Source organism: Panthera uncia, chromosome D2 (genome assembly GCF_023721935.1).
Source record: "Panthera uncia isolate 11264 chromosome D2, Puncia_PCG_1.0, whole genome shotgun sequence".
NCBI classification, from domain to species: domain Eukaryota; kingdom Metazoa; phylum Chordata; class Mammalia; order Carnivora; family Felidae; genus Panthera; species Panthera uncia.
In genome coordinates, this window is record NC_064818.1 from 54,251,352 (window position 1) to 54,279,182 (window position 27,831).

The 27,831-nt window shown below is 52.7% G+C and overlaps 1 protein-coding gene across 1 annotated transcript in view; it reads right to left on the minus strand.

Annotated features, from left to right (window-relative positions):
- Positions 1-27,831, minus strand: part of LOC125933144 (slit homolog 1 protein) — a 169,830-nt gene that overhangs the window by 30,253 nt on the left and 111,746 nt on the right. The window contains exons 5-19 of the mRNA XM_049646006.1: positions 23,234-23,305; positions 21,651-21,722; positions 20,975-21,046; positions 20,330-20,493; positions 18,860-19,001; positions 18,313-18,384; positions 17,729-17,800; positions 15,472-15,543; positions 14,579-14,722; positions 7,817-7,980; positions 6,792-6,936; positions 6,101-6,175; positions 5,784-5,927; positions 2,865-3,008; positions 2,436-2,602 (exon numbers count right to left, since the gene is read on the minus strand). Of these exons, the coding sequence (XP_049501963.1) occupies positions 2,436-2,602; positions 2,865-3,008; positions 5,784-5,927; positions 6,101-6,175; positions 6,792-6,936; positions 7,817-7,980; positions 14,579-14,722; positions 15,472-15,543; positions 17,729-17,800; positions 18,313-18,384; positions 18,860-19,001; positions 20,330-20,493; positions 20,975-21,046; positions 21,651-21,722; positions 23,234-23,305 (1,721 nt within the window). The remainder of the gene's footprint in view (positions 1-2,435; positions 2,603-2,864; positions 3,009-5,783; positions 5,928-6,100; positions 6,176-6,791; positions 6,937-7,816; positions 7,981-14,578; positions 14,723-15,471; positions 15,544-17,728; positions 17,801-18,312; positions 18,385-18,859; positions 19,002-20,329; positions 20,494-20,974; positions 21,047-21,650; positions 21,723-23,233; positions 23,306-27,831) is intronic.

Below are 27,831 nucleotides of genomic sequence, written 5' to 3' on the forward strand. Positions count from 1 at the left end.
TTGCTCACAGAAGGAGCCCAGCACCTAGAGCAGGGGCTGGCACACAGGAGTCCTCAAAATAGATCGGCTAAACGGACCTATGAATGGTTTTATACTTTACTGAGGGCCGGAGAGGTTACATAACTTGTTCGGCTCGGAAGGCTGGTCAGAGACAACGCAGCGTCTGTACCCCCATCTGGCCGACACAGACTCTGAGCAACTTCTATCACACCTCCTTCATTTATTCACTCATCTACCCAGTAAATATTCCTCCCTTCTGACTGGGTGCAGGAGGAACAATAAGGACACCACACTAGAAGCTGCTGAGGGCACTAGGAAGCAGGTGACAGAGACTATCAGTTATGGAGGGCAGCTGTGTGCAGGCGTCGTGAACTCCCTGAATCCTCAAAACATCTCTCCGGTGGATGTGCTATCGGCCCATCGCAGAGATGAGAAAACTAAGGGCAGAGTGGTTAAGTAACGGGCCCAAGGTCCCCCAGCCTGGAAGAGGGGCACGGGCCTGGAATCTAAGCCGGCTGCTCTCCACCACCTCAGTCTACTGCAGCAACATCTCAAAAGTGCTCCTGTCCCTTCCCCTCCAGGGAGCCCCTCTGAGTGGGGGGGAGCCTCGCAGGTGCACAGAGTCACCTGCCAGGATGCACGGACTTGACAGCAGAGCTCTGGAAGGTCACCCAGCGGAACACTGACCGGGAGTCATTCCAGGACCAGGAAGTTGGAACAGGCCAACACTGGTGATCTTTTTACTCTTCTGGATTAGGTGTTGTTTTTTTTAAGCAAATGGTAATGCTTCACTTGTGATAAGAAAAATAAAAAGAAATTGTTTCTTGAAAAGAAAAGAATGTTTTCAAAAGATAATTAATGGCAGAAGGAAAGGCCCAAAATATATAGTCGGGTTTAAAAAGAAACAGAATTTGGGGCGCCTGGGTCACTCGGTGGGTTAAGCGTCTGACTCTTGCTCTCGGCTCAGGTCATGATCTCAGCGTTCGTGAGACTGAGCCCTGTGTCAGGCTCTGTGCTAACAGTGTAGAGTCTGCTTGGGATTCTCTCTCTCTGACCCCTCCTTCCCACTCTCTCTCTCTCTCAAAATAAATAAATAAACTTTAAGAAAAAAGAAAAAGGAGCAGAATTTTTGGGTGGGGGACGGATAAAATAGGTAACGGGTTTCACTTGTGATAAGCCCGGGTGATGGATGGAATTCTTGAATCACTATATTGTACGCCTGAAGCTAAAATAATACTGTATGTTAACAATATTGGAATTGAAGATAAAATTAAATTAAAAACAAACATTTTTTTAAAAAAGACTAGGAAGTTATTACTATACAAAATGATATACAAATATATACGTGAGTCGTATGGAATTTTTTAAAATAGCAAGTGAAATTGCTCTAGGAAACCCATTGACTTTGTTTAGAGAAATACCCTGACCTTCTCTCTTGGTGTGAAAGTTGAAGCTCCTTGCGCGGCCTGGATGGGCCAGTCTGAGAGCCGAACTGCCCCCTGGAAGCAGGCTGAGAGCGGGGCGGAGGAGGCCAAGCGGGGGCGGGGGTGGGGGGGAGCTGGAACTCCCCACAGGAAACTCCCGGCGACCAGGCTCAAGATCAGGGACCGCCGGGCTGAGCTGCAACCTTGCTCTGTTACCCTGGGTACAAATCTGCCTCCAGCAGCTGCCTTGCCTGCGTGGAGCTCTGTCGGAAAGTCACGGGATGGGGCTACTACACTCTGCACAGGCAGGGCTAGAAGGGAGGGCCTCAGGAAAGAGATGGGGAATCCAGAGGAAACAGGACATCAGGGTGAGAGGTGACCAGGTTTCCCACGTGGAGGATGGGGGCCCGGGAAGGTCCCACGGCACATCATGGACAGGCTGAGCCCACAAGTCTGGGGCACTGAGGAACCCCCAGGAGGCAGATCAGTGGATCAGGCACATTTACATTAAGAAAAGTACTAAGATGTAGGGGCGCCTGGGTGGCTCAGTCGGTTAAGCATCCCACTCTTGATTGTGGCTCAGGTCACAATCTCACAGTTGGGAGTTCGAGCCCCTCGTCAGGCTCTGGGCTATCAGTGTGGAGCCTGCATGAGATTCTCTCTCTCCTCCTCTCTCTGCTTCTCCCCTATGTGCTCTCTCTCTCTCAAAATAAATAAAGAAACATTTTTAAAAATACACTGAAATGTTAACTGTGAATTTCTCTGAGTGATAGGATAATAGGTAACGTTTATCTCCTCCTTTTACCTATTCTTTCCATTTTTTAAACAATAACCATGCTATTGCTCTTAAAATCATGGGAAAACACCCCCAGGCAGCGGTAGGCGCAGGACTAAGACTGGGTCTCCCTGCTCCCCTCCCCACCCCAGGCCCAGGGCCACCCCTCCCCACAGGAAACTCTTCAGGGCTGGCCCGCCTGCCTCTCCCCTCCTGCTCAGGGCCCCACGACTTACCTTCCTCACACCTGAAGTCAGGGAAGGCCACGTCCTGCAGGGGGATCTGCCGCAGGAAGTCTGGGTTCTGGCACCGCGGGTTCCCTGTCACAATCTTCCTCCTCCGCAGCCAGTCCCCCAGCCAGGCCAGCTGACAGTTGCAGTTGAAAGGGTTGGCCAGAAGGTTTCTGGAAGAGGCAGCCGTGTGACCAGCAACACACCCTCCGGGCTGGGTTTCCCTGCAATGCCCTGTCGCCCCACCACAGACTGGCCAGGCGGCCACCCGTGCTCTTTCCCAGACGACAAGCAGTTACCAAGATGTGGCATTCTGACGTGGTGGGACCCCACAGACCACCAGGGCCCGACACCCCCAGTGAGTCCTTTCAAGTAGCCGCCCTTGGGAGGGTGGGCGGACGGGCGCCGGGGCTCAGATGCCGGAGCCAGACTTACAGCGTGGAGAGGGCCTGCAGGGTGTCGAAGGCCCCAGGGGAGATGGTGGCGATCTGGTTGTCGTAGAGCGAGAGCAGGCGGACGTTGCGCAGGCCCGTGAAGCTGTCGTTGTGGATGCAGCTGATGCGGTTGTTCCTCAGCATCCTGGGGGGCGAGAGGGGGGAGCCTGTGCTGTGCCCGCAGCCACCCACCTGCCTGCGCCTTGCCCACGGGGGCCTCCCACAGATTCTCCTCCCGGGGCCCTCCCCTCCCCACGCTCCCCCTCAGGATGCTCTCCCATCCACCCTGCCTGCACAGCGCCCACACGGCCTGACCTCCGCCTGCACTCCCTGGGTGCCCAGGGCCTCCCCCGCCCCCAGGCCACGCTCTGCACCAACGCCGGGGACACTGGCCCAAAACCTAAACTCAGTCGCGTTCCTCTCCGGGCCGAAGCCCCAGTGTCTCCCAAACTGCTCACGGAATAATGTTTATACTCTTTACCATGATCCGCGGGAGCCAACCCCAGACCAGCACCAGCCGCCTTTCTGGAGAGTGACATACCCTTGACTCCTCTGTCCTGCGGACATGCGTAGGGGCCTGCCTCTCCATGCCCTTCCCTGGCTGTGGTGTCCTTCTAGAATGACCCCTTCCCTCATTTTTATCTGCTTAAGTCTGTGTTCACCCTCCAAAACCTGGCTCCATTCCCCTCCCCAACTAAAAACAAAACTAAGCTGGACACAGAATAGGCGATTCACTAGGAAATTACAATGGTTTATGAACACCGATAAAAAAAAAATGTTTAAACTTACTAGTAATCAAGTACATGTAAGCAATATTGAATCTTTGCCTGACAAATTGCAGAATAACTAAAAATATAGTAATGTATAAATATAGTAATATAGTAATATATAAATATAGTAATAGTATAGTATATAATATAGTATAGTAAATATAGTAATAGAGGGTCGGTATGGGTGAATGGGCATTTTCACACTTGGGCCGGCAGGAGAATGGTTTGGGGCCTTCCTGGAAGTGAGAGGCAGGCAGCAAAGGCCCTAAACGGGCCTTATGCTTTCATCCTGCTGCAAGGCTTCTTTTAGGAATTTATCAATAGGGAATAATCCTGGATGCACACAGAATTTCATGATAAAGATATTAATCACATTACTCATAATAAAAAATTAAAATAGCTTGAATTTCTGGGGTGCCTGGGCAGCTCAGTTAAGCATCCGACTCTTGATTTCAGCACAGATCATGATCTTACGGTTTGTGGGTTCGAGCCCCGCATCAGGCTCTGCGCTGAGGGCAGTGGAACCTACTTGGGATTCTCTCTCTCCCTCTCTCTCTGCCCCTCCCCTGCTCATGTGCACGCGTGCAAACATGTACACGGTCTCTCTCTCTCAAAAAAATAAACATTAAAAAATCAATAATATAGCCTGAATTTCCAGTAGTTATGTAATAGTCCTTCAAAATGATGTTGTAAAAAAAATTTTAATGGTATGTAAAGGTGCTCACGTTGTGTTTAAGACAAAGCAGGTTACTAAATAAAATGGATTCTAGGACTCCGTTCAGAAATACCTACATGGAAGCACCCAGGTGTATGGGTGTGTGTGTGTGCATATGTGCAAGAACATGTGTGGATACAGAAGACTGGAAAGTAGTTGATATGGACAATTAACAGCGTTTGTGTGGGCTGGAGGGGTTATGGCACTTCTCTTCCCGTGCCTGCGCTGTCACTCATGGGCTCTTACCGGCTCTGCCCCAGACCAGCCCTTCCCCTCTCCTCCAGCCCCATCCACACCTCCCTCAGAAAGAACCCACGTGACTGGCTGACTAGCCCACGACACCCTCATTCAAGGACTACCCGGCAAGTATAGAGAAGAATGAGGCAGCCCCATGTGAACAGCCTGGGAAAACAGTCCCACTAGATCCACGTGTGAAAGAAGTCAGTGGCAAAACACAGCACAAAGGGCATCCCCTTTCTGTAAACCAAACCAACCAAACAACAACAACAACAAACCCCAAACCCACAGGGAACCCCTCATATATTCATTTCCTTTACACAAATTCCATGATGTGTGCTCTGAAACGGATGGATAGCCCTACAGCCGGTCTGGGATTTAAACCCAGCAGGGCGGCGTCTAGAGCTATGCTCCCTCCTCCCCCCCATAGTGGCCCTTGGCTGTTCAGATTGAAAAGAATTAAAATGAAATGAAATTCAAAATGTTGTGCCTCAACAGCGCTAGCCCCATGTCAACAGCCACACGTGGCTACTGACTAGACAGTGTAGACGTGGGACACTTCTGCCACTGTAGGAAGTCCAACTGGACAGCACGGTCTATTGCACCCTTGAAAGGTCTATGTGGTCACGTGAAGAGCTAGTGCCGCCCGCGTGGAGCGGGGGGGCGCTCTGCAGCACTTGTGGGGGTGGTGCGGGTGACCCCAGGATCTACTGAGTCCCAAAGTCTGGTTAGCTCTGGCTGGGCTCTGGTTCATGGGATCCCAGAATCCCAGAGATAATGGGCCATCCCTCCTCCCCCTTCCGCACTGGCTGAGTCACCTCAGCAATGTCCCCGCCTTGGGGCCACCCAGCCCTCCTGCCACTCCTGAACTAAACACACGTGCGGTGCTCTTGCAGCCTGGTGAGAGGGCAGTGAGGGGGAACCTCCAAAAGGGCCCACCCCCACCCTCCCCTTCACCAAGCATCGACCCCACACCCCAGGGAACAAGAAAGCAGGCCTCACCACGGTTACCAACATCTGATTATTTGCCCCCTGCAGACCCTGGCTGTAGACCTCATACACCCTCAGCTGCCCCTCTCCTCCTGCCAGCCGGGGTCGGGAGGGGTGCCTCCCATCCTCTCTCCTGATGCAGACACCGACACGCTAGCTTGCTTTTGCCCGTTGCAGTCTGGCCCTGCTCCCTGGCCCACACACTCACAGCGTCCTCAAGCCGTCCAGGCCTCGGAACATGCCGCTCCGGATGGACTCCAGCTGGTTGGCGGTCAGGTGCAGCTCGCTCACAGAGCCCGCACCCTCGAAGGCCCCATCTTCGATTTCGGACACCTTGTTGTTGCTCAGATTGCTGGATAGAGGGCGGCAGAAAGATTATGGAGTTGTGGACCCTCCCCCACCTTCCTGCACCCGCACCCTGCAGGGGAGCTCTGCCCCCATGAAACTCCCCCCACACACAATATTTTCCTTCTCCCTCCCCAGCTAGAGTCCTGGCCACAACCTCCCCACCAATGGGTAACTCACATCTTCTTCAGATGAGTGAGTTTTTTAAATATCCCAGTGGCTTCCAGGATGGAAATCTCATTGTTGTTTAATCGTCTGTAAGAGGCAATGAAGAGAACTTACACATTCATAAATGACAGACATTAGAGTATCTTCCAAATTGAGAATATTTGGGACTCAAACAAAGGGGCTCCCAGAAGAATTTATCTGGCAAGGCAAACTGATCGCTTATCAAAGGAAGGGTGGATGATGGTGCTGGGAGGGGCGGTGAGTGGGGTACTTTTAACACTAAAAATGCCATGAAAACTTACATACATGAAGGACAGATACGTGTAGCTATTCGTGCACATAGGCATGTGCACAAATTTATGTTTTTAAAGAAAAAAAATAGAGTATGGCCTAATATCCAACTTGATCTAATGGAATCACATCTCCCAGAAGAAGGCAAAAGCCTGGTTGAGAAAAGGCACCCCGGCTCAGGCTGACGACCTTCCCTGCACGCCAGAGATTGTTGGAAGGGTCTGGAGGCGGTGAGTCAGAAGCAGAGGGGCTTCAGGGGTGGGGAGGTGCTTCCTGCTAAAGCCAGCCGCTGCCATGCTGGAGTCTCCAGCGGTCCCAAACAGAGCCGGACCCGGGGAAAGCCCAGTGTGGATCGAGGAGGGCTAGGAGGACTGGGGACCGGTGAGGATGTGCAGGGGCTGGGGGCCCTCACAGCTCGGCCGTGGACTGGGGGATGCGCTCAGGGATCTTGGTGAGCTTCAGGCTGGAGCACTCCACCAGGCTGGCCTCACAGCGGCACTTGTGGGGACAGACCACGTCGCTGTTGCACTCGCTGTTCAGCTGGTAATCCTCCGTGCCTACGGTGAGAGGGCAGGGGCGGGAGGCTGAGGGCCCCAGGGCAGGGTCTCCCTAGCCCCCTCAGCCTGCTGCCCCTGCCCACCAGCTGCCACCGCCCCAACCCCCTAGGTCCCCCGGACTCTCCTACCTGGAATGAAATACTGCTCTTTGGCTGGGGAGAGAAGCAGAAACACCATCAAGCTGGAATCTTCCAGGATGTGCAAGAGCCCAGGCCCCAGTCCCACTGCCCAGGTGCAGGCACCCCGGGAATAACACTGGGGTCCCAAATCAGGGCCCCAGAGCCTGCCTGCCCAGCCCCCATGTGGAGAAGGCCTTGCCACAGAGCACAGATGTTCCTTGGCCAGGCTGATGCTGGGGTGGTACCACCCCCAAATGAACCTCTCGGGGAGCGCCCAAACCATGGCAACGCTCATATGCAATGGTACAAGACGGGGATGGGGCAGAGAGGCACCCGGTTCCTGACCAGGACCCAGGCTCAGAAGCTGACTCACACTGTCCCCAGCCAGTTTCTGCTGCCCCAGAGCCTGGAGGAGGCAGCTCTCTCCCTGAGGAGAGCTCCCAGGCTTCTCGAGTGTGAAAAGCAGTAGCATGAAAGCAAACTGACCTGGGAGCAGAGGAACCTGGGTCCTTGTGCGGGAGTCCTCCCTCAGGGACCTTCAGCCAGCCCTCCCCTTCCCTGAGCCCCAGTAAAGTGAGGGGTGGGGCTGACCAACCGTTCAGATCCAAGTCTGTAGTCTCGGAACTACCCCCTCTGAGAGGGTCTCCGGTGGCCTAGGACGCCCCTGTTGGAGCCATCCAGAAACCACCACCAGATCCCTGAGCAGACTGAAGACAGGCAGGCAGGTGGACAGACAGACAGGTGGGCAAGCGGGCAGCTACCTGAGCACCGGAACTTCTTGCTCTTGATCTGCCCGATGCGCTTGTTGGCGAGGCGCCGGGGGCTGGCACAGCGGGCCCCGCTCGTCTCAATGGGGTTGGTGCGCAGGAAGTCTGCCAGCCCCTTGAGGTTACAGTCGCAGATGAAAGGGTTCTGTGCCAGGTGCCTGTCCAAAGGGGGCAGGGTGGGGATCAGAGACAGGGTTGCAAACTTGCACTGACCTCTGCCTGGACAGGACCTCACTGCCTCTGGGTGGCTCCAAGCCCAGGGCTGGGCCCCGGGGGAGATGCACCACCTGGGGCCACCCCCCGGGCACACCCATCAGCTGGAGAAGTCTTGCCAGGGCATCGCAGCAGGGAAGGATCTCTGCAGGCTCTGGGTGTCCAGCTGTCCCTGCTACACACCCCACTTCAAGCCTCACTCTGTCCCCTGTCCATCTACCTACCTGTACCCACCCTGGGACATTTCACAGACACCAGTGGAGGCAAGAGTGACCTGGACACTGGCCAGATCACCCCATCATTCCATGGGTGAGGGGACACAGCGGGTACTTGAACCCAGGACTGTCAGTGCCCAGAAGCCTTTGATGTGGGTCGTCCCTTCCACGTGGCCTTGGACGACAACAGCTTCTTTCCACAGCCTTTGTCAGGAAGGGGATGAGGCCAGGGGTGCGAGGCTGGGTCCTGCAGCTGGGGTGACGTGTGTCAAAGTGCCTGCTGCAGCCTCTCACTTACGGGAATCTCCGTTCCCACCCCAGGCCTTTGGGACTGCTTCCCCCTGACCATTTTACATGCTGTCTCTTGACACAAGGGAAAGTCAGAGAACATGGCCGGATAGCTACTTATTGGGAAGTCACTCTTACTCTCTTTCCAGGCTGCCTGTGTGACCAGCAGGGTAGGTGTGGGGAGGGGGCAGCTGATAGGTGATGCTGACTATAGCAATCTGGGTTCCTGTAAGCAACCACAGGGCTGGTTTTCCTGTTTGTGGGCCCTCACCACCCCCAAAAGGCTCAGACCAGCCACATCTGAACCACCCCAGCAGCCAGCTTGCTGACCTGCATCTGGGCCATCACAGCACTGGGCATGTCCTGCTTTCTAAACTGAGACAGCCAGGGAAGAATATTCTAGCACCTGCTCAGGCTACTGTACCTGAGAGCCAATGCTTCTGCACAGAAGTACAGGGAGACAGAGCAGGGGCCAGCTCAGAGGCCCATCTAATGCCACCACTTCAGGCCGTCCACTTCATGGCCTCGCCCAGTGCCCTGATGGGCCAACAGGGCTCTGCAGGCAGAGACACAACTGCTGCTCAGGGTTTGCACCCAGCTCAGCTCAGACCTCGGTCACTCGCTCTCCTGTTCATCACCTCCTGGGCTCTGGATGAAGGTGGGATGCTTGGTTGGAGCCTTCTTGGCCCAGACGTCCCTGCCACTCCCCCTGGGCACTGTCCCCGCTTGCCTGCCTGAGTCCAGGCTCCTGTCAGCATCACCAGGTGGGCCGGGCCTTCTGCATCTAGTTGCACATTTGTCTCCCTATTCACACTGTCAATTTGCAGAGAAGACGTGTTTGCTGACTCCCCATGGCAGAGTTCATTGCTGATGGAAAACGTATTAGGAGTAGGGGCTTGCTATGGGACCCTCCCGACCACCCAGCCACATCTGCCTATGCCTCACTGCCCGGCCTCTGCCTGAACTAATGGCTTCCCTTTATCACAATCTTGGTAGAAAACTGCTTAAAATCAATCCAATTATGTTATTCAGGCACACGTTAAAATGTTTCAGGGGTGCGGCGTAGAATATATCCTTTTTAAGAACAGGTTATTTGTGTCAAAACCAATCTATAAAAACTTGAACCACCCACAGAGACAAGAGGCTTCAGTATTTGACACAAATTAGAGTTTTTAATAATTGCAAAGGGCAGGGAGCTGAGAAGGGAAATTGCTCAAGAAGAAGGAAAAAATACCAGCTTGGGAAAATATCATCATGTTAAAGGCACACCCAGAAATGTGCTGCATGTGTGGCCGTGAACATTTGTCACAGTAGAAGGTGGAAGGGAAGACTGTATTCTCAGCGTCTTCCTTGGAATATGCACTCAAGAAGTCACAACTAAAAATCTTGCGGGAGAGATGCTCAGCATCATTAATCAAGTTAAACCCACAATGAGCTACCTCTCCACACCCACTATGGTGGCCATAATCAAAAAGACGAATGATACCAGGTATTGGCAAGGATGCAGACAAAATGGAACCCTTATAATACACTGCTGGTAGGAACATAAAATGGGGCTTATAGCCACTTAGGAAAGCTGACAATTTAAAAAAAATTCTTTTTAACATTTATTTTATTTTTGAGAGACAGAGCATGAGCAGGGGAGGGGCAGAGAGAGGAGGAGACACAGAATCCGAAGCAGGCTCCAGGCTCTGAGCTGTCGGCACAGAGCCTAACGTGAGCCTCGAACCCACAAACTGTGAGATCGTGACCTGAGCCAAAGTTGGACACTCAACCGACTGAGCCAGCCACGCGCCCAGAAAACTGACGATTTTTTAAAAGTTAAACACAGATTTCCTACGTGACCCAGAAATTCTAAGAGAAATTAAAACATTTGTCCACATAAAGATTTGCAAGCAAATATTCATAGCAGCCTTATTCATAACGATTCCAAAGTGGAAATCCAGATGTCCACCAACTAGAAAAGATAAACACAATGTGGTCTATCCATTCAATAGGAAATTACTTGGCAATAAATAAAAAGGAACAAAGTACTGATACATACTGCGACGTGGACGAACCTCAGACACACAATGCTGGGACACCTGGGTGGTTCAGTCAGTTGAGCATCCGACTTCAGCTCAGGTCACGATCTCATGGTTTGTGGGTTCGAGCCCCACATCGGGCTCTGTGCGGACAGCTCAGAGCCTGGAGCCTGCTTCGGATTCTGTGTCTTGCTCTCTCTCTGCCCCTCCCCTGCTCTGTCTCTGTCTCTGTCTCTGTCTCTCTCAATAATAAATAAACATTAAAAAAAAACAAAACCTCACAATGCTAAGTGAAAGAAGTCAGTCACAAGATGACACATCATGGTGATTCCATTTTTATGAAATGTTCAGAAAAAGCAAACTACAAAGACAAATTAGACGAGTGGCTGCCTGGGGATGAGCTGGCAATAGGGACTGACTGGAAAAGGGACACAAGAGATTTTGAGGGAGTGATGGAAATGTTCTAAAATTTGATTGTGGTGATAGCTGAACAATTGAAATATACTAAAAATCACTGAATTGTACACTTGGAACAGGGGGGTTTTATGGTATATAATTTATACCTCCTGAAAGTATTTTAAGTTTCATTTATTTATTTTGAGAAAGAGCATTAGCAGGGGCAGGGGAAGGGCAGAGAGAGGGAGAGAGACACAGAATCCCCAAGCAGGCTCTGCGACATCAGCACACGGCCTGATGTGGGGACTGGAACCCACAAACTGTGAGATCATGACCTGAGCTGAAATCAAGAGTTGGACGTTTCACTGACTGAGCCACCCAGGCAAGCCTCATGAAAGCTGTTTAAAAAAAAAAAAACCTTGAAAAATCTCTTGGGGCGAGGAAAACTGCAGCAAAATCAGTATTGAGACATAAGGCACTGAGCCACAGATCTCGGGGCCACGGACAAATCAGGCAGGATGTGGGGAGTTGATATCAGGCCGGACACACGATTCAGTAAAGGGGTTTAACCATCCAAACCTGTATTGAGAATACCTGATTATACCTCAGATTTGTATTTCGTTTATTCTTATTCCAAACTATATTTGAGTTGTTAATATACATTAGTTGTTTATGAAAGTCCAGTTCTGTTTTACGGCCTTTAAATAATAAGGTCTAGTCTTATGGAAAAAAAGCACAATTGAGGGGAAAGTTAACTGCCTTCTCAGCGATGGTGAAAGAGATGCCTGAGACCAAATCCCTGCTCTACTAAGATGTTGTGTGACCTTGAGTGAGTCACATGACCTCCTGCCTCTGTTTCCTCATCAGTGAAGTCAGGGATGCTAGACCCTCCCGCCGCAGGCCACTGTGAGTATTCAGTAAGAGAATACATGGAAAGAGCAGTGGCCTGGCATTCTGTGAGGGCTCGATAAACAGCAGTGACTGCTGTTTTCAGTGTCACCACTATTTCGATCTCACCTGTGGGAAGACGTCCTGTTCTAACATTCTGCTCCAGCTTTGTGCCCCACTACTGCCCTACGGGCAGTGGCCAAGATCTCAGGCATGCCGTCTGGCGGGCACTCTCTGAAATCCAGTCAGGGAAGTGGACACAGACAGAAACCATCCCCAGGGAGCGCGATCCATTTGATTTGTTCACTCTCTTTCCACCTTGAGAGGGTGACAGTTCCTTGCATGAGACCCTCAGTCCCGTTCCCCATCCTCAAGTCTTTCCTGTGCGGGGGTCCCCGACCTTGAAATCTCCTGAGTGCATGTCTCTCGGACATCCCGCCAGCTGCATAAAATAATCCACCTTGCCGATGTCTCCCTGTAACTTTGAATTTCACGTATTTGGCAAGATTTCCCCATAGTGTTCTATCCCCTTCTCCTTGGCTGTAAGAAAATTAATTAGCAGGTGTGGGCTGCAGGTGGGCACATGGGCTTTAACAAGTTTGTCTTTGCGGCTAATGTCCCTGCTGATGAGCGTGGTTCCCAGGGAGTAAGAGCTGTGCTTTTTCTTTGACCTGTGTCAATGTATGCTGGTGCTCCGTGCACGTATTATCTGATGGAGACCACTGTCCAGCGGATAAATAATGGCAGGATGACAGTGACAACAAGGGCCATGGCGATAGTAACAGTAAATGTCCATTAAGCACGCAGCTCTGGACCCACAGGTCGGCTCATCAAGTCACACTGCAGGTAAGGATTCCTTTTTCAAGCATAACCACAACACCATTATCAAATGAAGAAGGAATGTTAGAAATCCAGTATCACCATTTCAGGATCCCTAATGAACGAATGGGTCCAGGCACTGAAATGAGCGGCTGTGTTTATTACACAAAGAGAGCTGACCAGATATCATAGGACTCCCAATGGAAGTACACAGTTCTGTGGAGTCATCCTGCCTAAAGAAGAAAAAAAAAAATCCGAACCTGACCAAGCTCCTGGATAGAATTTTCTATCTGCAGGACACAGACAGGACAGAGGGGAATGTGAAGCTACATCACAGGGAATGTAATCTCCCAGCAACGTGCAGACCATGGGGAGCTCTGTGGATGCAATAACACAATGCCTTCGACTAACATAGCACAAGGAACAAGGCCATGGAGAGGACACCTAGAGGCTAAAAACAACTTAGTGATACATCAGCCAGTATCAGCCAGTTGTACCATCTAGGCCTTATTTAGCTCCGGATTCAGACAAGTTTTTTGTTTTTTGTTTTTGTTTTGTTTTTTTTTTTTGAGACAGAGAGAGACAGAGCATGAACAGGGGAGGAGCAGACAGAGAGGGAGACACAGAATCCGAAACAGGCTCCAGGCTCTGAGCCGTCAGCACAGAGCCCGACGCGGGGCTCGAACTCACGGACCGTGAGATCATGACCTGAGCCGAAGTCAGACGCTCAACCGACCAAGCCACCCAGGCGCCCCTCAGACAAGTTATTTTAAAAACTGTATGATATGTATGAGACGCTTAATTTAAACACTAATTCGATATCTGATGATATCAAAGAAGTGTTAAATTTTTAGATATAATAACAGTGTTGTGGTTGCATTTTCAAAGAATCTTTGCCTTTTATACATATGTATGAAGTCTGTATAGATGATGAGTGATGCTGGGGTTTACTTCCAGATAGTCTGGGAGGTAGGAAGAGGGGATATTATGAAACAAGACTGGCCACGAGTTAGAGCTGGGCGATGAATTCTAGGAGGCTCACTATTCTGCTTTGAATATGTTTATAATTTCCTTCAGTAAAAGATTAAAATAAATGCCTAGGGTTGTTCCTCTCTGATTTTTAATTTATAGCCATCATTGCTATTACCATATTTCATCTGGTTTAAGATATTATCAGTTGCAAGATGCTCTGTTATTTTATGTATTAGCAGAAAAGAACAAAATCCTGCCAATTAGGGGCACCTGGGTGGCTCAGTCGGTTAAGCGTCTGACTTCAGCTCGGGTCATGATCTCACAGTTTGTGAGTTCGAGCCCTGCATCAGGCTCTGTGCTAACAGCTCAGAGTCTGGAGCCTGCTTTGGATTCTGTGTCTCCTCCTCTCTCTGCCCCTCCCATACTCATGCTCTGTCTCTCTCTGTCTTTCAATAATGAATGAATGTTAAAAAAAAAAAATTCTGTCAATTAAATGACATGCCATTGATTGTAATATTCATCCCAGCTTAGAGCTGTTAAGGTAGAAACAACGGATGTCTTAGAATTGATATTATTATTATTATTAATTACAGCCAGCATTTAAGGAGCATTTACAATGAACTAAGTTCTGTACAAACATCCCCTTTTATCTCATAACAACCCCTGAAGAAAATAGTATCCTCATTTTATGAATGAGTGAGCTGAAGCCCAGAGAAGCTAAATTAAGTTGCCTAGAGTCACACAGCTAATAAGAGGCATAGCTGGGATTTGGACCCAGGACTATCCAATCCCAAATCTGTGCTCTTTCCTCTGTGAGAGGCCATCCTGGTGAGCAAAAGGCACAGGGCAAGACAGCTGCCTGTCCCTGGGGGGCTGTCGCCTCCCCCTAAGTCTTCCTGCAGGTGCAGGGACTGAGGGGAGGAGGGCAAGAGGGCACTCACAGGGTCTGGATGGCCCGCAGGGAGGTGAAGGTGCCCTTGGCGAGACTCTGGATCTTGTTGTCATACAGGGAGAGGAGCGAGAGGTTCTGCAGATCCTGGAAGGCATCGGGCCGGACACAGTTGATCTTGTTGGCGTTCAAGAGCCTGTGGGCAGACCAGGGCCAGCTGGTGAGGGGAGAGGCGCGGATCCAGCTGCATCAACATGCCCTGGGCACCTCCCGGCACGAAGCATGCATTGTCTCGGGGAGAAGAGCACAGGAGCAAGTGCAGGGGGTCTGGCCCTCTGCATGTCTACTCCATACAGGAAGCCGAGAAGTCCGACTGCCCTCTCTAAGCGAGGGATCATCCTGTTCCACTGCTCCTCTCCCTTTCAAGCAACTGCTACAAGTGCTCATGGGGTTCTTGGGAAGCAAAGAGCACAGTGGTCAGGCCTCCTCCCAAAGACATTTTGGGGGCTCCCCTCCTTTCCAGTGTCTGCCGGGTTTCCAAGTATCTGAGATGGAGCATTTAGGTTCCGTGCCTCTCAGATTCTGGGAGAGAACCCTTGCCTGAACTCTCATGGTTGAAGGAGGCTGAGCTGGGTCTGGATGTCCCCTTGCAGGAGTCAAGTCTGTCCCCAGCCATGCTGACCTCCTTGGGAACACAGGCTGCATCGCGGGAGCCTCTCAGCTCAGGCGTCCTGTGATCAGCTCTTAACCTGACCCCACCTCCCTCTCTGGCCTTGCCAGAGTCCCAGAGTCACCCATGGCACCCCCGGCTCTGCCATCATCCAAGCTCCTTGCCCCAACGAGTCCCACACCCCAAAGAGGCTGACAAGGCTAGTCTGAGAAGCCAGAGGAATACTAGCCCCCTCCCTGGGCGCCACCCAAGGACACCTGCAGATGGGTCCTTACAGGAGCTGTAGGGTGTACAGGCCTCCAAACACACCCCGGGGGAGGTCTGTGATCTTGTTCCCATACAGGACCCTGGAGACAAAAGGCAGCAGAAAGAGAGAGAGTAAGAGGACAGCCCACCAGGAGGGACAGGGCTCTGCCAGTCACACCCACACAACGGGCACCACTGCTAAGCCATTCACAGGGCACAGCGTGGTGGTGTCAGTTTGTTGTAACAAGTTGCCAGCAGGTGGCAGTAAGGTGTGTTCCTAAAGGGTTCCCCATTTGTAGTTTGCAAAAGGTACCCTATGGGCTAGAGGCAGCAGTGATCCCCCGCTACTGTAGGAGCAGCCCCCCCAATAACCCGCTCTCTGCCTCACACATGGAACCCCCAGAAGCCTGCAAAGGGGCCCTCTGGGGAACTTCATGGGAAATTAACCCGGCCCTGGATCTAAAAGGTTCAAGGAGGAGAAAATCCCATGAGCAGGATAATTAACATATTTTCAGAGGATTATAGGAAAAAGAACAGGAAGGCCAGACGGCACGTGTGGAATGAGCTCTGACGTCAAGCAACAGAAAACACCCCAGAAAGAAAGAGATCAGTTTAGCCAAGCTGAGATCTGGGCGGTGGGGTGCGAGTGGGTGTCATACCTGAGTTCTCTGCGTTGAGCAGGAATTCTGGTGTATGATACAAAAAAAAGCAAAGGTTCAAAAAAGCCATGCAGGCAAGAATGGGTTGGGGCAGAGGATGAAGTACCAACGGGGCTTGGGAACTTGCCCAATATCACAAGCAGCCCCCATAAGCCACCCCTGTAAACGATTCAGGCTGAGTAAAAACAGTATATGTGGTCTCTTCATACATGGCTTCAAGATCCTTCCTGAAGGAGGGCATGGCAGAAGCAAAGGCCCTACGGTGGGGTCCAGGTTGCCCCTCCCCCTGGGGGGGGGTTCAGTGTGGCTCAGGGGAAACAAATGGAATAATAGCTTGGATTTTACCCAGCCAGCACCAGGAAGCCTCTGAGACATGATCAGATTTGCATTTGGAAAGATCCCTCAATATGCTCGGTGGAGAACAGAGTGGAGGGGACAGGGGCTGAAGCAGGGAGACAAGGTCAGGGTCTGCCAAGATGGATGCTGTCAATGAGGTCCGTTAACACGACATCAGCACAAAAGTTCCCAGATGGTGGGGAGATGGCTTTGACCAGGTACCCACGAGCAACAGGAACCTACTTAAATGTTATTGCATTTTGGCAGGTCACCTCCAGATTCTGATCTCCTCAGCCAATGATAGAGACTCATCACCAGGCCGTCAGGTACAGCCGTGTAGGTTGTATACTGCACAACTTACAGGGTGCCATTCACAAACAGTCCCACCCACTAGCTCAGACTCTACTCCAAGAGAATAAGGCTCACAGAGAGGCACTGAGCTGGCAGCCTCACGCACTCCCCAAGGGGGAGTTCCATCCTATCTCACTTCTCAGGCCCCTAATCTATACAAGGCATGTGTCCATTGCTGCCAAGGACAAGCAGAAACACTAACTCTTAAGAGTAACAAAAGGCCCCTACCAATGGGGAACTCGCCCAGCTACAGTGCACTCTCTGCATAGACCTCCGACAGCAAGAGACTTGGTGAACTTGGGGTACAAGCAAGGGCACCGGGAAAAGGAGAGATGAAGTAACATTTTTGAAGCTGCATGACATTTTGTAGATTGATGGACCCCACCCCCACCTTCACCCCCCAATCCCTCCCCCCCCACACACACAATAAACCCTCCAGGGAAGGAAAATGGACAGAAGTGGAGGAAAATGCTTTTTTCACATCACCCACCGCAACCTGGGATCAGAGCACATTTGGGAGGAAAGATACAAGGTGTGACAGTTGTCACAACTGGAGCTGGGAGTGGCTGCCCTTACATGTGAGCTGGGAAGGTTTAGGAGCTTAGAGTGCTGGGCCTCTGTCGGGGGGGGGGGGGGGGGGGGGGGGGGGGGGGGGCGGCGGGCAACAGGAAGCCTGGGCCAAGTCAGAAGACTGTAGCAAAGGATGCTGGGAAAATCCCCTTCGTGGCAGGAAGAGCATCAGAGTTGCCAGGGGCAACAGCTCAGCCTGGCTTTTCCAGGCACTCAGCCCTGGATTCCCTCCACCCCTTCCCAGTTGCAGAGCGTCCACCAGAGAGGAAGGGGGAGCTGGGCACAGCATCCCCCTCCAGCGCCCATCAGAGTGGCCACAGCACACAGGCGGGGGCTCCCTGGACCCTGGCGGACTTGCACTGATACTCACAGCGAGTTCAGGGAGCGGAGGCCCTGGAAGGCATCGGGAGCGATCTCTGCAATCTGGTTGTTGCTCAGGTCTCTGCAAAGTGCACAGGAGGGAAGATGGCTGAATCCCGCGGTGGCCACCAAGCCCCTCCTCCCGCTTGGCCCCTCCTCCCAGATGCCATGGGAGGGCAGACATTTCTTTGACATTAGGAAAATGAGGGGCCAGTTCTCCCATCCACCTGAAATGCCACTATTTCCCCGTGCCGTGAGAGAGTCATGCTCAGGCCAGGAAGTCCAGCCTTGGTCTCCTTTCTTGATAAAGCTTTACCCCGCATCCCAGTTTCCCCTACACCGCCTCTCATGTCCTAGTAGTGCCCCTGCTGAAATAGGAGGGTGACAGTCAGCTCTGGTCATGTGCCAGACTCAGGCTCAACACCCCATTTAGGCCTCATGATAACCCTATGACGGGGTCACAGCACCACCATCCACATGTCACAGATGACCTGGGCAGGTAGAGTCAAGACCTGCCCCGTGTCTGTGGCTGCCTGCTCCAGGCTTTTCCTCCTGCCCCAAGCTGACCCCCAGGAAGCAGTGCGAGGTGCTCACATCCTCCGCAGTTTTCTGTAGGGAGAGAAGGCTCCGGGAGGGATGGACTTGATCCCATTGAGCTCCAGGCGGCTGCAGAGAGAGAACACAGAGGAAGCCCAGGGTCAGGTTACCCCAGTCCTGACTGTTGCCTGCTGGAATCACCTGCCCAAACAGGGCCCTTTGCCCCTGTTCCCATCCTCCGTCTGGAGTAGATGGGCTGGCACAAACAGGGGAAAGGTACACTGCTGTATTGGAGCCCATTATCTCAGGCTTTGGTGGCTGCAAGGGGCCCATAAATCAGGCTAATACTAAGAAACCGACTGCAGTGGACTCAGCTGGGCTGGACAATGGACCACAGAGAGTCACCCCTTCCCCAGCCCTCTAGAGCTGTCCAGCTTTGGGCAAAGGGCTCAGCCCAGCTGAGGCTAACTGTATCTCCTCCCTTTGTACAGAGGGGCCTCAGGCAAGCCCTGCAGTAGAGCCCTGCTCTCTCTCCTCCCTGGACCGCCAGAGCCAGGCCGGCCCAAGCACCTGTGCCCCAGCACCCTCCCTGCCCTGTACTCACATCTCTGTCATGCTCTCAGGCAGGTTGGCGGGGATGGCGGTGAGGCCTTTGCCACGACAGTCCACAATGCCATTGCTGCAGGTGCACATGGCCGGGCAGGAGCCAGAGGACAGGGTGCAGGAAGGCACTCGGCCCGCTTCTCCTTGGCCTGAGGAAGCAGTGGGCTGTGATCTGGGGGTGTCCCATGTCAACACCTCCCACCCCAGATACAGCATTATTATACAGAGCACATGTGTCTTTCTGACTGAGGATGAACCGGAGGAGATCACCAGGGACTACCATGTGACTCTGTGGGTGCCTGGCACATGGCAGGTACTTGCTAGATGTTTGCTGAACTTGAATCTGGATCTAACTGCGCTGCATGAGAGTGTGATTCACGCGCTAGGAAATCCTGGCCTAAATTCCGAAGCTCCAGGTTCTAGTCCACGTCACTCAACGCTTTGAGTCTCCTCATTGGTCACCAGAGAATGACAAGGACTATGTCCATGGGGCACTCGCTCTGTGCCACATGCAACGATGTTAACACGCGTGGTAACTCATTTAATGCTACTGCTGAACCCATGAGGAGTGTGATGTTATTGTGGCCATTTTACAGGTGGGAAAACTGAGCCCTTGATAGGTATTAGTTTGTGGAAAATCACACAGCTGATAGGTGGTAAAACCAGGATAAAGCCTACTGACTGGTATAAATTTTCTAAATTGAAGTACGACATTTAAAGTGCATCATCTTAAGTGGAGATCCGGCTGAATTTCTACTTATGGATACACCCACAGAGCCGTCCCCAGACATAGAACATTTCTGTCATCTAAGAAGGGTTCCCCATGCCCCTTGTCCAAGTTACCACTATTCTGAGACCTGTCTCCAAAGATCTGTTCTGCTTATTTGTGGACTTGACATAAATGAAATCAGAGAGCAGGTCCTCTTTGTGTCCGGCTTCTTTCGCTCAATATAAAATCTGTGAGATTTGCCCATGTGGTTGTGCGTATCCATGGTTTGTTCCTTGTCACTGCTGAGCAGTATTCTATTACATGGATATATCATAATTAGTTAATCCATTCTCTTGCTGGTGGACATTTGGGTTGTCTCCAACTCTGGGCTGTTATGAAAAGAAGCTGTCTTGAATATTCTTGGACATGATGTTTTTGTGATGGGTGAGAACAGGAGATAAGGGATGGGGCAGGAGGGGGAGATGGGTGGGGGCAGGAGGTGATGGATGGGAATAGGAGATAATGGGTAAGGACCGGAGATGTGAGTGGTCCAGGCAGTGGTGGATAAGGACAGTAGGTGATGAGTAGAAAAAGGAAGTGATGAGCAAAGAGAGGTCATGGGTGGGCCAGATGTTAGTGCATGGTGACAGGAGGTAATGGGAGGGAATGAGATGTGGGGGGAGGAAATGAGATGTGGGGGGAGGGAATGAGATGTGGGGGTAACAGGAGGCAGGTGATGGGCAGTCAAGGGCCTGCACCCACCTGAGCAGCTGAACTCACTCTTCTGGACCTCGGCTACATTGAGGCCACGCAGGCTGGCGGGGCCCGAGCACTGGGTGAAGAGCCCGATGGTTGGCCGCTGCCTCAGCCACTGGGAGAGCCAGGCCAGGTGGCAGTCACAGAACAGGTGGTTGGAGTGCAGGCGGCTACAGGGAGACAGCGCAGCTCACAACCCACCTCCCTGGGCCCCCAGCCCCCAGCCGAACAGCAGGAACACCGATGGGGATTACCTGCAGCAGGGGGACACCTCCTCTGGCTGCTGCCCCTCCCCGCCCCCCAGCTCTCTCAGGGGCAGCCGCTGGCTGCAGTGTGACCAGCCAACAATTCATCTCACTGAGCTCACACAGACCCACTGCCCAGAATCGCATACCTCATTCTCAAACACAAAAACAAAGCACTTGTTCTCCAAGTTGAAACCAAATATAAGACATTCAACATCCTTCCATTTTAGCTCACTTCCCTCCCAGCCTGGGATGGCTCTGACACTCCCAGCCTGGGATGACCACTGAGAATGCAGAGAAGGAGCCCTTTCTCCTGCCTGTGGAAGCCTTTGCCCCCTTCCCCACCACCCGGGGCCCCAGCCTGTGCTCGCCCGCCGGGCTCTAGGCTGCCCCTGAGCTGACTCACAAGGTCCGCAGCTTGGGCATGTGGTTGAAGCTGGACACGGGGATGGTGGTGATGTTGTTGTTGTTCAGGGTCCTGACCAGGGGAAAGCAGAGTCAGTTGGCATCTATGCAGCAGGAAGTTACGTGCGAAGGAGGGACAGGACTGCTCTCTGACAAGCACACAGACTCTCACACCCAGATCCACGGGCTGGACCCCGGAGGCTTCGCCCGCCGAAGAGCTTGTGACACGGAGCCACCCTCAGGGATAGCCCAGAGTGGGCCAGAGGCTAACAGGCAGCAGCCACGGACTCCAGGGAGAGGGAAAAGCTGCCCACAGGCTTAAGCCAGTTTGAAACCCCCAGGGTGGGGTTTCATAGAGGGAGACAGGGAGTCATTCCTGCTTCATGTGTCAGAAAGTCCTGGAAGACACAGACACTTCCCTGGGCTCCATGTGAGCAGGGTAAGCCTGGGTCACCGGCCGCAGGTACGATGCTGTGAGCATGTGCCCCACCCCCATCCTGGGTGGCGGGTCTAGGGCAGCAGAGAGCATGGCCTCTGCCCTGGGCCTAGCACTGCCCCCCCGGGATGTCCCGGGACACCTCCTGTGCTGCTCCTGGCCCAGCTCCAGCTGCCTGGGCCTCCGCTCCCGCATTAGCAAGGCTCTGCGGCCTCTGCTGCCCTTCCCACGTTCTACTTACAGCACCTCCAGCCCCCGCAGAGCCCGGAAGGCCCCTTCCTCGATGCAGCTAATCTGGTTCTTGTCCAGCTGTCTGTGGAGCAAAGGAAAGTTGTACCGGAATGCATGTTGCCTAGAGCAGGGGTGTCTGTCCATGTGTTTTGATCAAACACTCATTAGTTAAACAAAAAAACAAAAAAAAAGAGAGGCCTGGCCCCACTCATTCAGTACACGTGCGTTCATCCAAATAGCAACTACAGTAAAACCTTGGATTGCGAGTAACTTGTTTTGCGAGTGTTCCGCAAGACGAGCAAATGTTTCTGGTCAATTGTGATTTGGCAAACGAGCGATGTCTTGCAATACAAGCAGTACGTGACGGCTAACGCCATGTGATCACAGCTGACCGACAGTTCTTGAAATTCGCTCTGATGTCCAAGCGCTTTGGATTACAAGCACGTTTCCCGAATGCATTTGTCACAAACCCAGGTTTTACCGTACTAATAAAAGTTTCAATTCTTTCTGATTCAGTTAAAACAACACATCTACATAAAAGTTGTATTGTATTCCTTCACCTAAGTCGGCATAGGCTCTTGGGGAGCAGGCGTCTGTGCCCCCGCCGTGGAGACCACCTAGAGGGTGCTGGCAGCTAGAAAATGAGACAGCCTCTCCCTGGAGCAACGGCAGCCAGCGCTGGCAAACAGATTTCACCCTGAGTGCCAAGCGAGGCCGACTAGCCGTGGCCACCTGGAATGCTGCCTTTGGAATAAACCGGAGCTGTGACTTGGGTCCCCTGGGAAAGAATGCCATGCTCCGCTGTCTACTACAAACATGGGGTCAGGGAGCAAGACACAGGCTGGGCACCTGCCATCCCTGCTGCAGTCAGAGCTCGGGGAGGTGGGACGCCTGGACCAGAACAAATTTGAGTAGTAGGAATAAACCGTCACATTTATTTGTTTTTAAGCTTTTCTTTTTTTTTTTCTTTCAGTGTATTTATTTATTTTGTGAGAGAGTTCAAGCAGGGGAGGGGCAGAGAGAGGGGGACAGAGACAGAATCCCAAGCAGGATCTGCACGGTCAGCAAAGAGCCCAACGTGGGGCTTGAACCCACAAACCGTGAGATCATGACCTGAGCCGAAATCAAGAGTTGGACATTGAACCGACTGAGCCACCCAGGTGCCCCTAAACCATTACATTTAAATAGCACTGGACAGAGTGTATTTATTTCCATGTCTCGTTTAAACTTCAGAATAAGCCTGTGAGGTACATGGGAGAAGTTAACTGACTTGCAACCACTTACACAATATGTACCTGGAAGAGAAGATTCAAACCCAGCTCTCTCAATCTGCTGAAGGGCAAGAGCATAGAGGCTGTGCCATTTAAATGGACCTCACCTAAGCACCCACAGTCCATGACACTCCCTTCTACCCAGTCCCCAAAGGCTGCCTGTTTCCTTCGACCCCAGATTGTTCCAGAAGACCGTCAGTCATCTCAGAGCCCACACCAGCTCCTTGTCTGCCTGGACCACAGGGCTAGGGGAGATGCACAGGATGCTGCAGGGGTGGCCCTCCAGCCCCTCCACCCTTGTCCCTCCCAGGCCTGGACTCACAAATTTTTGAGGTCTGTAGCTCCACGAAAGGCTTTCCTGGGGATGGCCTGGATGGTGTTCTCACTCAGGTCCCTGAGAGGATAAAGCCAGAGGGAGAAAAACACGATCAGAGGAGACTTCTCCAGAGTGCCCTGATGAGTCAGGGAGGTCAGGATGGCCAGAGAGTGCTCCAGCACCCAAGACAGTGCTCAGTAAGGCAAGTGTTTGTTGAATGAATAAATGAATGAATGAATGAATGAATGACAGAGCTGGAGAGAGGCTCCCTGCCCTGGAGGGAGCTTTGCCCCCAATCGCCTCCTGTCTCTGCAGGGAGGGGGTTGCAGCTGGAGAGACAAGCTTGGGGCGGCCGTGACCTACTCCTCTGCCAGATCCCAGGGAGGTCAGCTCAGCCCCCACGGCATCAGCCAGGGCTGTAAAGGAGCAAGCCAAGAGGGGTTCTTAATAAGCCCACCGCCACCCTGGGGCCTGTGGTACGCACGACTCACTCTCTGTTTTGCTGAGGAGGAACAAGGCTCGGGAGGAAGGCACCACTGGTAACCCAGCCAGCATGTGGCAGATTCAGGTCACGAAATCCAGGCCAGGTCTGACTCCAGATCCTGTGCTCAGAGCCTGCCATCAGCAGAGCCGACTCCAAGAGCCTGAACCCACACCGGAGTCTGGCCCCTGAACCTGCTTCTCGTACTGGCGGGGGGCCACAGTGCTGCATCCCTGCCCTGCAACTTGGATGGCAGAGGTCACCAAGGACTTTGCCGTTTCCCCATTATTAATGCCCTGATGGAGGGAGGAGGACTTGCAGGGACTCTGCAAATCCCCAGCCTCTGCAAGTTCCCAGACCAGCTTCTGGACACTTCCTCTAGCTCTGCTGGCAGATAGGGCCTCTGGCACCTGTCCACCAGCCTCTCCCTTCCTCTCTCAGCATCCTTACCAAAGACTTTTACAACATCCTTACTACTGCCTTTGCAGGGCAGTTTTTCCCTCACCACTGCAGTGGCATCAACAGCCACTGTGTTCCAAGCATGTCCCCCAGGCCAGCATAGCCTAACATGTCACATACAGGAACCCACTTGACCTTGCACTAACCACGGGGAAAATACTATTACCATCCCCCTTTTCCAAAAGATAAAAAGGAGGCTTTGAAAAATTCAAGGGAACACAGCTGGTGAGTGGTGGCTCCAGAATCTGAGCCCAGGCAGTCAAGGTCCCTCCCGGAGCCACCCCTCACACAGCTGCCCTAGGAGCAGGCACTGGAAGTGGGGGAATGGATGTCCTCCCCTATTTTGCAGAGGAGGGGCCTGAGCTCCAAGAAGTGAAGCAATCTGCCCAAGGTTAAACCAGGATGGGGACCCAGGTGGTTTACAGGAGAGCCCTGCATCAGATGTGCCCTCAGGGTCCACAACATGGGATCCAATGCTAGACAGCTCCACAGACCCCCAGCCCCCTCTGGGCCAGCCCCACAGGGCTTTGACCATATCCTTCCTTTCAGCCATTCACCCCACAGCCCTTATGGTTCACTGCCAGCCCCCCAGCACACAGTCCCTGGACTATGAGGGCCACCACCACTCCATCTGGGTTTTCCTGCTGAGACAGTAAACAGAAGCGTGACGGTAGAATGCATGGGCCCTTCAGATCCCAGCTCCCTGGCTGTGTATCTGTCAGTCAGCCCCTTTCCTGCCTGAGTTGCAGTGTCCTTGTGTGCAAAGTGTGGATATGAGCCTGGCAAGGACTGTCCCCACCAACCCTGTCCCCCTGCATAGAGTGTGAGCTCCCTCCCCTCCAAACCCCAGCCTCTCCTGCCCCCCAGCCCCCTAACTGGCCCCAGGCATCTGTGCTCTGGAGGGGCTTCATCGCCATCAACACCTCCCATTCCCTGTTCTCTCTCCCCTTGAAGGAAGGCATCTCAAGCCTGTGGCACAGACACTTCTCTCCTCCAAAACTGCATACAATCCCCCATCACAGCTTGTGCTCCGCTTCACCATAACTGGCTGTCTCCATCCCTCCATGCAGCAGTTGTTTCGTCCACATCCACCTGCCGGCAGGTGGCAGTGGGTCTGGGGTGACGCTTGGGTCCACCTTCCTCTCCTTCCCCCACCCCACGTGCCAGTCTTCCCTCTTCCCAGAGTCTTTGATCTCAGTTGTCAGTGCGCATCTCTGGCCCCCGTTTAGTCTGTCTGTGTTCCTGGAGACATTCTCTGTACCCCACTGACTTAAGCTGCCCCAGAACCGCCCCTGGCCTCCCCATCCATGCTACCCGCCCCACTTTCCCCTTTCTCGGCAATTCCCCCCGGCCCCTCCATCTTGAGAGGAGAGGGGAGCACTTCAGCCTTTACCCATCTGCCTAATCCTATTATCACCTCTTCCTTGCCTACATAGCTCTGTCCCCTGCCCAGTTCCTGTTATGCAAGTAATTGCTGCACATAATAGAGTGCAGGTGATACACCCTGTGACCTTGATCTCTACCTCTTCTTAGGTAGACGCTGACACCGGGCAGCATAGTAAACAAAAGAATTGGGAACAAGGGCTGTACAGGCCACACAAGTAAACAAAAGACTGCCAGCGCTCAGGGGGTCACAGTCACACGACTTCTCTCTCATCACTCTCTCTGGGAGAAGCCAGCCACCACGTCAAGGACACTCAAGCAGCTCTCCGGAGAGTCCCACATGGGGAGGAACTGAGGCCTCCTGCCAATAGCCAGCACCGGCTGCCAGCAACGTCAGTCAGTCATCAAGGAAACAGATTCTCCGGCCTCAGTCACTTCCCGACTCTGCAGCCGGCTATGGTCCACACGCTGCCCTCAGGATTCAGACACTGAAATCCCACCGCCCAATGTGCCGGTGTTAGGAAGTGGGGCCTTCGGGAGTGCTTAGGTCATGAAGGTGGAGCCCTGGTGAGTGTGATGAAAGGCCCCATAAAGGAGGTCTGAGAGAGCTCCCTCCTGCCGCGGGAGGACACAGCTGTGAGCCCCGAAGTCTGTGAGCCAGGACATGGGGCCTCACCCGACACCAGTCTGCTGGCACCATGCTCCTGCACTCCCCAATGTCTCGCACTGTGAGAAATAAATATTTCTTGTTTATAAACGACCCAACCTATGGTGTTTCTGGTACAGTAGCCCAAACAGACTAAGACACAGCCGCAGCCAACATCGCGAGTGCAATCTCATTCAAGACCCCACGCCGGGACCACCCAGCCACCTACAGAAACTGTGAGGGCAAGACAAGAGCAGGGAGGGGCAGCGGCCTGGAGACTTCTACAGACTCAGGAAGACAAGAGGGTGCACAGGAGGCGTGGACCTCCAGCAGGACAGTCCTGTTGGCCCCAGCTGGCAGCTCACCCTTCAGCCAGGCCTGGGAGGGAACTCTGGGCCATCAACTCACATCCATTATTCCGTTTAATCCTCTCCACAACCCTGCAAGGGAGGTTTTTTTATCTGTATCGATCAGTTTATTGATTTAAGCCAACCTTGTTCCAGAAAGGCTTTAAGGCTGCTTATAGGGCTTTACAAAACAGCAAGAGAGCAAGAGTGAAAAGTGGGGCAAAGAGAAGAAAAATCAATGGCGGGCACCAAGAATGCAGCACAATATCACCCATGATGTCAGGTCCAGGGCAAAGCGTGAGCTCTAGGCTTTCCGAGAGCTGACGTCCATGGGGGAAACCGGTCTGGTAACAGCATTCCCAATATGTGTATAAATTTAAGAGGACCGGTTTCTCAGGAGTATAGTTGTTTGGGGTACTAAGATGAGACAAGAATTCTCCAGGGATCTTTATGAAAAATGACAGGGTGGCCTAATCAATAACACTAGATCCTTATAATAAATGGGTTTCAAGTGTGTCTTATAATTGTATCAAAGTACAGTTCAGGAAATGCAATTCTATAAGGACTCACAGCAGGAGCTAAGTGGGGAAAGAAGGGCAGAAAGAGTGTGTGCAAAGGCAAGAGGTGGAGTAGAGCCTGGAGCAACCCAGGAGTAGTTAGGTTTGCCTGGAGTGGAAGGTGCTGGAAATGTGTCTGCAGGAAAAAGCCTTGCAGGCCAGAGGCGACAGGTTAGACGGGAGAGGGGAGACGTTGGCTCTGATCCAACGGCCTTTTAGGCAATGCTCTGGGGCTCCAAAGCTTACAGAGGAAAGATGTTGCCCCCAGGCAGGCAGGAGATTTAACATCAGGAGCCCCTCCATGAGGTAAGGGTCCAGGGGTGGGTGTGGAGCCAGCCAGGGCCAGCCCACCGGACGGAGCAGCCCACGCTATTAAAATGAGGAAAGGAGGGGCGCCTGGGTGGCGCAGTCGGTTAAGCGTCCGACTTCAGCCAGGTCACGATCTCGCCGTCCGTGAGTTCGAGCCCCGCGTCAGGCTCTGGGCTGATGGCTCGGAGCCTGGAGCCTGTTTCCGATTCTGTGTCTCCCTCTCTCTCTGCCCCTCCCCCGTTCATGCTCTGTCTCTCTCTGTCCCAAAAATAAATAAAAATAAAAAAAAAAAATGAGGAAAGGAAACTGAACTTAAGACCTGGGAAGAAGCCAGCCTCTAGCCCAGAGGAAAATGGGTGAGCTTTGGAAGCCTGAGGAAAATGCAGGATGCTGGCAGCACAGGAGGGGGTGGAAAGAGCTTG